General features: G+C 46.7%; 4 protein-coding genes across 4 annotated transcripts; 2 read left to right on the top strand and 2 right to left on the bottom strand.

Moving 5' to 3' along the window:
• Positions 1-287: 287 nt before the first annotated feature.
• Positions 288-1,951, top strand: BDV38DRAFT_295636 (carboxylesterase/lipase family protein; the record flags this gene model as incomplete). The annotated part of the gene is made up of 2 exons (XM_032062739.1): positions 288-850; positions 910-1,951. 2 exons carry the CDS (start codon positions 288-290, stop codon positions 1,949-1,951), a joined length of 1,605 nt encoding a protein of 534 aa, XP_031917875.1.
• A 603-nt stretch (positions 1,952-2,554) lies between these two features.
• On the bottom strand, positions 2,555-4,674 carry BDV38DRAFT_268104 (uncharacterized protein; the record flags this gene model as incomplete). Its single annotated transcript, XM_032056706.1, has 3 exons — positions 2,555-2,833; positions 2,863-4,598; positions 4,629-4,674. 3 exons carry the CDS (start codon positions 4,672-4,674, stop codon positions 2,555-2,557), a joined length of 2,061 nt encoding a protein of 686 aa, XP_031917874.1.
• A 2,389-nt stretch (positions 4,675-7,063) lies between these two features.
• Positions 7,064-9,207, top strand: BDV38DRAFT_278592 (permease for cytosine/purines, uracil, thiamine, allantoin-domain-containing protein; the record flags this gene model as incomplete). The annotated part of the gene is made up of 10 exons (XM_032058775.1): positions 7,064-7,151; positions 7,207-7,236; positions 7,286-7,353; positions 7,407-7,623; positions 7,674-8,019; positions 8,068-8,149; positions 8,213-8,301; positions 8,357-8,645; positions 8,701-8,731; positions 8,789-9,207. The coding sequence occupies 10 exons, from the start codon at positions 7,064-7,066 to the stop codon at positions 9,205-9,207; spliced, it is 1,659 nt and encodes a 552-aa protein (XP_031917873.1).
• Positions 9,208-9,495: 288 nt separating this feature from the next.
• On the bottom strand, positions 9,496-9,932 carry BDV38DRAFT_278591 (uncharacterized protein; the record flags this gene model as incomplete). Its single annotated transcript, XM_032058774.1, has 4 exons — positions 9,496-9,607; positions 9,662-9,751; positions 9,808-9,869; positions 9,918-9,932. 4 exons carry the CDS (start codon positions 9,930-9,932, stop codon positions 9,496-9,498), a joined length of 279 nt encoding a protein of 92 aa, XP_031917872.1.
• Positions 9,933-11,061: the final 1,129 nt, after the last annotated feature.

The raw sequence follows: 11,061 nt of genomic DNA, 5'->3' as shown, positions 1-11,061 counted from the left end.
ACACGATGGAAGGTTCACATTGGTTCGTCCTTTTGGCAAGGCTGAAAGGTACCTTGGGTCTACTGCACGTCTAGCCTTTTATGCCATTGTATTGGGAGCTTGAGGCTTGGCCCCAGAGTTGTGAGCTGGTTCTGCAGCCAGGTGGGAAGCCCTAGTAATGTCAGATTGCAAACATACCGTCGGGCTTCGATTTGAGAACTATAAAATCCCCCCTGTATATTTGGCTTGTTGTTCTTTTAAGTGTTCATTCATCTTCTACGCTTGAAATTATCCCACAACTACTCAACATGATCTTCCTGCTATTTTTCGGCTTCGCCATCATAACTACGAGCTTAGCCTCGCCAGTATCCCAACCTCTTCCCACGGCCATCATTGATTCCGGTGCAATTGTCGGCACAACCACATCCCTCCCCTCCTCTACCGCCGTCGTCAGACAATACCTTGGAGTTCCATTTGGTGCACCACCTGTCCGCTTCAGCCCTCCAGAACCAGTTGCAAGCTGGTCGACGGTCTATAATGCGACACGATGGGGACCAGCCTGCATCCAACAAATCGGTCAAGGCACCAAAGAGTTCTTTGGCATGTTAGACCTACCCCCTCCGGCAAACGGAGAGAGCGAAGACTGCCTGAATCTCAATGTCTTCACCCCAGAATCTGCCTCGGCAGGATCCAAGGCTGTTCTTGTTTGGTTCTACGGAGGGTCTTACATGAATGGTGCTACGTCTGTCAATCTATATGACGGCACCAGCTTCGCTGCCAACCAAGATGTCGTGGTAGTCACCGTCAATTATCGCACCAACTTCTTTGGATTCCCTGGTGGCAACGTTCCTGCCACGGAGCGAAACCTTGGGTAAGCACTTATTATTCTGCATTGAAGCTCAGGATATGAATTTAACTGAATACCGTTAGCTTCCTGGATCAACGACTTGCCCTAGATTGGGTGCAGCGCAACATCGCCGGACTCGGCGGTGATCCGTCAAAGATAACCATCTTTGGTGAGAGCGCCGGGGGTGGCAGTGTCGATGCTCTGATCACGGCTCCCCCAGACCCAGTTCCATTCCGTGCAGCAATTATGCAGTCCGGCCAGAGCTCGATCAGCATGACTTTGGATGGCGGCTCTGAGAAATACACAGAGTCGTGGAAGAAGCTGGCGGGATTTGCCAACTGTCCTTTGGATAATGCTCTCGAATGTCTCCGGAAGGCGCCAGCTCTCGAGCTCAAACAGTTCGCTGAGAACGCTAGTCTTTCTTTTGGCCCCGTGCCAGATGGCGGCATTACATTGTCCGCAACACCTCGCCTAGATCGCCTCCACTCATCAGAGGGAAATTCTTCCATCGCTCGCGTCCCTATTCTCATCGGGAACAATGCCGACGAACCAAAACCTTATATCCGGGGGGTTAACGACACGAAGGCTTACCTCGAGACACTAGATCTAGGTGAATATGCTGAGATGATTTTGCAAGCGTATCCGTTGGGCGAACCAGGAGCGCAAACTGAGAACGACCGACTCTCTCTCATTGGTACCGATCTGTTTATGCATTGTCCAGCTAAAGTCTTTGCCGAAGACAGCGCCAAAGCGGGTATTCTATCCTATAGGTACCTTTTCAATGCTAGCTTCCCAAACAATGAAGCTTTCCCAGGAAGTGGTGCGTTTCATGCTGCTGAAATTGCTTTCGTGTTCGGTACGTATCCGCAGGAAAATGCCACTCAGTTTGAGCATGACGTAAGCCAGGCCATGCAGAAGGCCTGGGCGGACTTTGCGAAGGATCCAAGCCAAGGCCCAGGATGGGAGGAGGGGCCCATGATTGGCGTCTTTGGCGATGGAGTGAAAGCTGGGATGAGTGACGAAGGAAAGAAAGCGTTGACCGCAGTGGGCTCCGCGGCCATGGACAGAAGGTGCGAGCTTTATAAACCTTTATATGATCAGCTGGCACTTTCTGGTTCTTCATAGCACGATTAGAAACGCCAGGATAGATATCTAGCCAGGGGGGGGGGGGGGGGGGGGCGGCTTACCTGTATGTACTGTGACTTAGTTTATACCTCATAATAACATAACGTCTCGGGGCATTAGCAAGCGACTGGAGAATTGGCATTAGTTCTAATGTATTGGAGCACTCTTTATTTCAAGATGGCTGCGAATGCACCTTTATCTATGTGGAAGCTGGATATGTCAGCGATCGACGGTGCTGCGCTATCGAGATTCTAGCCGTGGAAGTCTGTGATGACTGCTCGGTGTGTTAAGGGGCGGAGAGGGTATAACGCGCACGTGGGAAGTTATATTCTGTTTCAATAGATTATCAAATACAGGATAGTAGGATAAAATACATATATATTCCAGGGGCAATTAGAAGACCTTACAGGAGGGACGAAACCGGTGTTGAAGGATAGAAGTTCCGGCCGAGAAATGGTATCGGCTGTCCCTGGGCCGCCCTTGGGCTCACTTCAAGGGTCGAGGCACCCAAACCAGTATACTCCAGACGGATATCCTTATTATTACAATAGATAGAAGCTGGTAGAGACACACTGACATTCCAATAATATTAGGCAAGAGCAATTAGTCTTCTTCTTTGAGTTGCAAAATGTGAGCCAACGCCCAGTCCTGGTCATTTGCGTACGGGTCTAGATAGTGAGCTTTACGTCCGTCGACAGTAGCAGGATAGAGGAAAGCACAGTATCCACGTCCATCCTCTGTGAAGAGAGCGAGGTTTGCTCGCAGAATATTCTCAGCACGGGTCTGATACGTCTTGTCTCCAGTAGCATTTGCATAGTGATACATTGCGATACCGGTCAGAGTACTCCAGTAGTGAGGAAACGTGTCACCCCACATCCGATCCTTTCCGAACCAATATCCATCCCAGTGACGAATTGCAATATCCTGAAGATATAATCCGGTTGTTGGCCTCCGAATGCTTCGAGACGATCAAAGTGACTATGAGCGGCCGCAAGCCAAGACTTGACCCCAGTGGATCGGTACAACTCCAGTAAGATAATCACTGCAGGAGCAATGATCGATTGCTCATAGTTCACTTCGGACGAGGGATAGTTCTGTCCAACCTTGGCGATCTGCTTTCCATGGCCCGTGAATAGTTCTAGCGCGCGCTGATATGCGTCTCTATTGCCGTACCCCTTTAGAAAAGTAAGACTTTCCAAGATAGGCAAACCGATGGGGTAATAGCCCGCCCCTCCTTCCGAATGAAAGCGTTCGATAGTAGACAATAAACGCTCCACAGGTGTTGCGGTATAATTCCCATGGCTTATCACAGCCTTATTTCCCAGCTTCGCCATAGCAAGATGAAGTTGCATCACCCAGGGCCAGTCATACAGGCGGAGAGATGCTGTTTTGGACCCAATTGGCCAGTCGTAAACGTAGCCCGATAGGTCTTGGAGTTTGTTGTTGACATAGTCATAATAGATTCGGAGAGACTCCTCAACAGCCACGTCAGAATGCTTTAGGAGCCATCGAGCTACTAATACACCCATCCCGACGCGTTCTCGACCTGTATTCCTGTCGGACGCAGTATCAAATGTGACTATACCCTCTATCTGGTTATCATAGACCGCATATGCGCCTGCCCTTGGCTTGTCGGGGAAAGATGAATTTAACTGCTGCTTCATGGTAATAAACCTAACACGATTCGCAATAATGTCATCAATGTCATGCACGGTATTGAGGACAACGGTAGCATTATCCCGACGATCGCTCCTCCTCAGGGTAAACGTTAATTTCCGCTCGCCTGCAGTGTGCGCCTGGATCGAGGTGTAATATAAGCCGGTTTTCCCCTGAGGCAGAAGATCAACTTCATTAAAAGAGATATTGTCTCCAGGTCGCCCAAACACTGTCAAATTGACAGATTCGCCTGCAACACCTGTCCAGGGTGATGCGTCGATATGGATAAACTGGTCTGATCGTTCGATACTCTGTTTAAAAAAGTCTTGCCAATCATCATGCCAGAACATAGTCCAACAGATCTGACTTGTCTCCTTGCTCCCCAGAATAGGCACCTTAGGATGCATAAGAAAGAAACCACGGGTGTTAGACGATGTCACTGTATTCCGCGACTCCACACTATAACCTGACAATGCCCCCTCCGTGAGAACCAGCCCAAGGTGAGGTCCTCGTAGGCCCATTCGTGTCAACTTAACCCATGACGAGCTCTCACCAGACGCCCAGATGTGAGCGTGAGCCCGGTGCTCCAGAACTTCTTCCGTGGAGGTATAATGGTCATTGAAAGGGAGGTAAATCCCCAGCGACACAGATCCGGCATTGTTAAGACTCAGCGAATCGTTACCGGTGTTAATAAACGAATAACATTCCTGGAAACTTTTGGAAGGTGTGTCTATCCATCTGGTAACGCTCACATTGAGCTGATCCATTGCATAGGATGCAGTCATGTGATCATCTCCAATCCTCATATCAGGAGTGTTCCAGAATGCGCGGTTGAGACCTCCTATATCTGCATAGCCTAGTCCCCATCTGCTACCGACAGGCTGCCAGGCTGTGTTGTCTGGCCCACTGATCCAATTCATGGAGGCATTATCGTTTGGGTTCGTGATGGAAAGCACAGCCCCGGTGTCAAGATCGACACCGACTCGAAAGCCTTGCGATTGTATATACTGTACGCCAGTACCCGCGAGAGTGGCAGTGGTGAATAGAAGAAATGACATAAAACTCATTTTCCCTATTTGACAGCTGTTGTAAGTTGGGCAATTGACCAAGTGTAGATGGGATTGAAGATCAACCCAGGGTAATAAAGTAGCTTGGCACCCCTCCAATGGGCGCAGTCCACAGAGTACCGTAGCCTAATAACCCGAATGCCTGGGGTCGTATCTCAAGTATTTACTAGAGCAATCATCTAATAATATTGAATATCACTGAATATTCAGTCAAGGGTAGATATTGAGGGAGACCTTAATTGGGAGGGTTCGGTTTGATATAGTCCGAGAAAAGAGGGGCAGACTAAAACAGGAGATTGATCGACATATAACCCAACAGGATACTGGTTTCTGGCGACCAAGGCGTTAACTAGTAGAATCCTTTCCCAGGCATACGGACTAGTGGAGGTATTAACAATATAGAACCGATCGCTACTCTCTCCACGGACAGTGGCTAGGCAAAGGTCTCTTCGAGCCGGTCACACTCCTATACGTCTATCCGATCCAGTCAGTCAAACGATCTTTAAAGAATTTAGGCACGGCATTGAGAAGCCAATCAAATTTGTCTACTGATTAATACATACAGACAATCAGAGACAATATTTGCTACAATCGTCCATGGTGATGGCGCTTCATGAAGCTGGTCATGTGGCGTGAACTTGGCTATATCTGCTACTTCACTACATCATCTATATCTGTACTAGGAAGCCTGTACACACTTCTGAGATGTAAGAAATATTAGGCAGTCGAATGGCAAGTCTTGCATAACCTGCAGCCCTTACAAGATGCCTACCCTGTCTGTTTAGCCTTTGTATATTAGGACAGAACATCTTTCTTACCTACTGTATATATTCATTCTACTATCTAGGCATTACCAGATAATCCATAAGGACAGTACGCGACTAGGCCCAAATTAGAACCAGTGGTACCGTAGCGGTCCAGCTGCCAATCGGTATCGTGATTAAATCAGTCACTGCCAAGCTGTGTCAACCACGATATTCTATAGTAGCTCAGCGTTTAGAATTCCACACCGTATACCAAAAGCTGTGGTACAATAAGCTAACTCTTATTATTAGATCAACTCTAAACGGGAGTAAAGGATCAAGAGATGGTCTACTTGGACGAGGAGACTAGACAATTATAACAATCAAACATTCGGAGAACAAACATTCAATCGCAGATATCGGCCCGCACCACGACTCCCCCGGCCTGAGCGATGTAAATAACTACAATAGCGTTGGTAAAAATAATAAAACACCTAAAACAACAAGAAAAAACATACAACAGGAGGGATTCGCTGGTGGTCACCCACCCAACTACTAACCTCCCGGCGTGTGGCTTAAGTACGGCTGAGCGGACGGGAAGCCCTGTTCTCCACACCCTATGGTCGTATGTACCGATTTATTGTGGACCAAGAGCTATATAGTAAGACTAACACATTGTTGCTACAATAATAGACATTATGCTCTACCACTACGATGCGAAATTAATTGAACTTCACTCCGGCCTTTAATGCATCAGAAGGCTATCCAGGGTGCATCGTTGTAGACAAAACAGCCGCTCAACAAGTGAAGCTAGAGGAACCTACAGAATAAGATAGCCCCAGCATGTAAGTTGCAACCTAATCCTTCTGAGATTGACGTACTAAGACCCATGAAATTGAGTTATCTTAGAAGGACGGTAGCCTCCCAGCGCTCTATAACCCTTATCTCAATAGCTAACCGTATGACGCTATGTGACAATCCCTGAAGCGGGGCGTGGAAATTAACGCCACCAACTTGAATACCTCGGTTCCTGATAACTTCCTACTCAATCGCTTTTGGGGAGAAATAACCCTCATGGAACCATGCACGGATTTCACTAACCAATAAGGCAATTCCATAAACGAACTTATCTAGCGTAAACTATTCCATGGCCAGACGGGATATATATGCCAGGCAATACTCCACAAGATGTATTTTAGTGTCAATCAATCAATCAATCCTTGATTAGCTCTGGGGCACTGACCATCTGCTTAGGTCAACTGGAATGCATTAGTTACACATTTCCCCGCATCGCGTCCTCAGAAGGACTCTTGGACCATTGCTATCTGAATATCAAACTCTAGTCTTTCTACGTGCCTTATCATTCGTACCCTATCGGAATAATCAGCGAACCATAGTGCAACCGACCTTTTGATTCGTCATTACAGTGTCTTATCTACAAGTCACGTAGCTGTTTGGGTAACTCCTCACTGGCGTATGCATAAGCTGCTGTCCATTTAACCCGTTCGATTCTGGAAGCTAAACCAGTATTTTCCATCATTTGAAATCATTTTCTGTCCCTCATTTTTATTCTGTAAACGTCCGAGAGAAGGCACCTGATCCGTACTCACACTGTCCCACAAGCAGATTTGCTTTCCTGGTGAATAATGTCGCTTTTATTCAAATATCTTCTAGACAAAATCAGGCTTCCGGCAGTGGAAGGACATCTAGAGCAGTCGCAGTGGGTTAATGAAGGTGGGCTGGAGAAGTCACATTGATACAATATGGATGACTGACCGCTCCCTTTAAGATCTACTGCCTACACCACCAGAAAAACAGAGTCAGTTCGACATGACCCGTCTCACAATTCTACTCGCTAACCGTTGTAGCCTGGCGTTGGTGGAATTATGTCACCCTCTCTTGGTCCATCAATTTCACCAACTGGACCCTGGGATCCGTAGGTCTTGGTTCCATTTCACCTGAGATTCTGCGTTTTACTAACTTGAGTAGTCAATGATCGGAATAGGACTAAGTTGGTGGCAGTCTATTGTCGTCATATTCGTCTCGCAACTCATTTGCTCCATCGCTATGGCCTTCAACTCGCGTGCGGCAAGTGTATACCACATTGGTTATCCTTGCGTCGCACGCAGCGTCTTTGGTATGTGGGGGAGCTATTACTTTGTCGGGGTCAGAGCTGTGATGGCTGTTATTTGGTATGGAGTGCAAGGTAAGCCAGCATACAAATCCTCTATGGAAGCACCATTTTGATCCGAGAAGTGTATTACGGTGCGGAGTATATGTACAACATCTTGCGCGCCATCTTCGGGCATCATTTTACAGATATTCCAAATCGCCTTCCCGTGAGCGCCGGCATCACCTCCTCACTCATGCTGGCCTTCTTCCTTTGTTGGCTAATTCAGCTTCCATTTTGTCACTTCCGGCCGTATCAGCTTCGCAAATTCTTCTGGTTCAAAAGCATCGTCTCGCTTCCATCTATGTTTGGCTTGTTCATATGGGCCATGGTTGATACAAAAGGCAGAATAGGGAGCCTTTCTACGTCTACCTCACGATCATCTAGCGCAACAGCGTGGTTGATTCTAGCTGGCATCAATAGTGGAATCGGGTATGCGGCATCTCTCATTTGGACGCTTTTATATTGATGGCAGGATAGCAACTTGGCAAACTTAATCACCAATCAACCGGACTATAGTCGCTGGTCTAACACTCCCAATGCGTCTGTTTGGACCCAGCTGGTAATCTATGGACTATTCCACCCGATAATTCGAAATATAGAGGCTTGTTGACACCAGGCGTAGGTCGTTACTCCTATATCGGTAGCATTGTCCGCCAGCTTCGGAATTATCGCGACCACTGCTGTTAACTCAAAATATGGCACCAACATATGGTTCTGCTTCCCTTCCCGCTGGCGCTGTTGATTTATCCCTGCTTACCTCGTTTAGGAACCAATGGGACTTGATGAACCTAATCTTAGACCATTATTGGTCTTCTGGAGCCCGATTTGCAGTGTTCCTTTGTGCTTTTGCGTGGTTAGTACAAATTGTGGGCACCAATATCGCCGCCAATATGATATCTTTTGGCGCAGATTCGTCTATGCTCCTGCCTGCATACATTGATATGCGTCGGGGTCAGTATATTGTCGAGTTTCTTGCTTGGGCGGTTTGTCCATGGAAGATCCTCGCATCGGCTACCAAATTCCAGGATTTTCTTAGTGGATACGCTCTGTTCATGGTATGTGCTCTTACCTTTGGAGGAGGATTACCTTATTTTGCTAACAGCCCTGCAGTCCAGTGTTGTTGCTATCATGTTATGCGATTGTAAGTATCTGTATCTGTTGCTACTCTCGACCCTTTCTAGCTTCCTGACGTATGTAGACTTCTTGTTGACAAAAGGTACTGTGGTGATTCCTTCCTTGTATAATCCCACAAACACCAATGAGAACTACTACTACCACGGTGGATGGAATTTACAAGCCCTCGCAGCCTATATCGTTGGCATTGCACTCCCTTTCCCAGGGTTTTGCGGTGTCCTAGGTGCTAGCGTCTCCACAGCAGCCTCGCATATTATGGATATCGCCTGGGTTACCTCATTTGTGACATCGTTTATCGTTTACTTCGCAATCTGTTGGATCTGGCCAACTCAGAATATGAAATTCGTAAGAGAGAGAGGGTATACCTTTGAGCAGATTGCCCCGACCAGTGGTTACTGTGATTCTGGGCCTTCAAAGGACGAGGAGACTATCCCCGATAATGCCATTAGCAGCAAGGGCCTCAAAGCAAAGGTTGAAATTTGATTCACAGACGGGGATTCCTTTTCCACTCTCAGTGTACCAACCATTATCTTTCTCCACACATAGCATGAATAACAGCATTTATCCTAATTTGGGCTTAAACGTTAATTGCTCGGTATAATCGATATCGTACGAAGCGGAAATAAAGCATTAAGAATATGGCCTACTTCAGCAAGGAAGCTATACGATTAATGTAATGTAATCAAACAACCGGAGGGTAAACACTCAATCGCAGATATACAATTACAGTTGCCTGCTACCATTGTACTATTTGGTGAGGCTGCAAGGACCTCATTTATCAGGCACAATCCAACCATCGACAAGCTTGCCCATTTTTTCCAACCGCTTTGGTCCAAAATTAACAGCCTCAATACGTGCAGCAGACTTATCAGGCATTGTCACACTAATATCTATTAATCAGCATGTTCATTAAGATCGCCAGCTGGGATATAATTACTGGTAAATAACACTGTTCGTACCGGCAGTAGCCTGTGGGGTGTTGAGCCGAGCCACCCGACCTCCCAATTTGGCAATCTCAGAAATATACCTACGAATATGAAGCATTAGCACCACCAACAGAGCTATATTAACGCTAGTGAATACCTCTTCTCCCATTGAGTGACCACCTGCTTCAATTCGTTCTTCTGGAACAGCAGGCGCATAGCCTATAACGATTAGTAATGTCCCTGCATAGATAGGTCGGATGAACCTACGTAGGTCTTCGGCATGTTGGAAATATTCGAAAGTTTGCTGCAAATTGACTCTCAATGACCAGAATCCGGGGTATCCGAAGATTCAAATGGAAATTTCCCTCAAGCTCAACGAATTTTATCACTCAACCAATTGTGGGGCGGACACGTCAGTCGATCACCTTCTATTGTGACGTGTCCAAAAGGAAAAAGCAACGAGCAACGGAGTGCTATTCCGGGCTCAGCATGTACATGGCTCAGAGCTATTACTCGCCGGTAAACTGCCAGTGCCTAATCAGTATTGTTAGATGATCCTTACAAATCCAGGCCTTCATATTATCTTAACAATGTAGAATTCTTGCCATGTTATTGTTTCTCCCCATTGAGGAGTGTAAAGCTATACTGAGACAAGATCAAGTGTGGCCATGGGAGTCAATGCATGTTCTCAACTGTTTAACATATTGAAAAAGGACGTGATGTTAGGAATTGAGGTCGCAAATCCTAAAGCCGCTTAAATCCGTCTCTCATGCGCTTAATACCACCGCTTTAGCGGTGTAGATCAGTTCTATGACTGGTTGTGTCGAAAGACAAGCCGCTAAAACCGATGGAGCTTAGAGGGGCTTAAAATGAAGTAATTGATGAGGCTCTACACTCAGGTGGAGCTATAGGGTGAACATCATTTCTTTTCTGTCATTTTTGTGCGCAAAGCAAGAACGCTACTACTGCGTGTTATAAGTCATATCCATACATGTCCGTCATCGCAGTCTAACACCGGATGCAGGTAACTAATGAGGGGAGACCGAAAACTCCAGTAACAGCACAACATAAAACTACCACCAATAACATGAATTGCGCGCTCACTGTAAACTAAGAGGGATTCCGCAAACGTCCATTGTAGAGTTTTCTCTCACGGCCATCTCGGATGTTACTTGTATAAGTCTCAGCTGGCAAACTAACAACCCCTATCTTAATGTGAACGTTACCCCGGTTTTGATTACTCTGCCTCCAACTCCAAACATTAGCTGGGATCAAAGAGAAAAGAGTCAAAAGTGTGTGCCACACTGTGGTACATCAATTTGTGGCCTTGACGTGCAGGCTCCGAAGCATACTTTAGCCCTAGGATAAATGTGGAAAACTTTAATTATTATACTGCGAGATATAGTCATCG

The sequence above is a fragment of the Aspergillus pseudotamarii genome, assembly GCF_009193445.1.
Source record: "Aspergillus pseudotamarii strain CBS 117625 unplaced genomic scaffold BDV38scaffold_6, whole genome shotgun sequence".
Lineage (NCBI taxonomy): Eukaryota > Fungi > Ascomycota > Eurotiomycetes > Eurotiales > Aspergillaceae > Aspergillus > Aspergillus pseudotamarii.
This window is presented reverse-complemented; position numbering and strand designations above follow the sequence as displayed.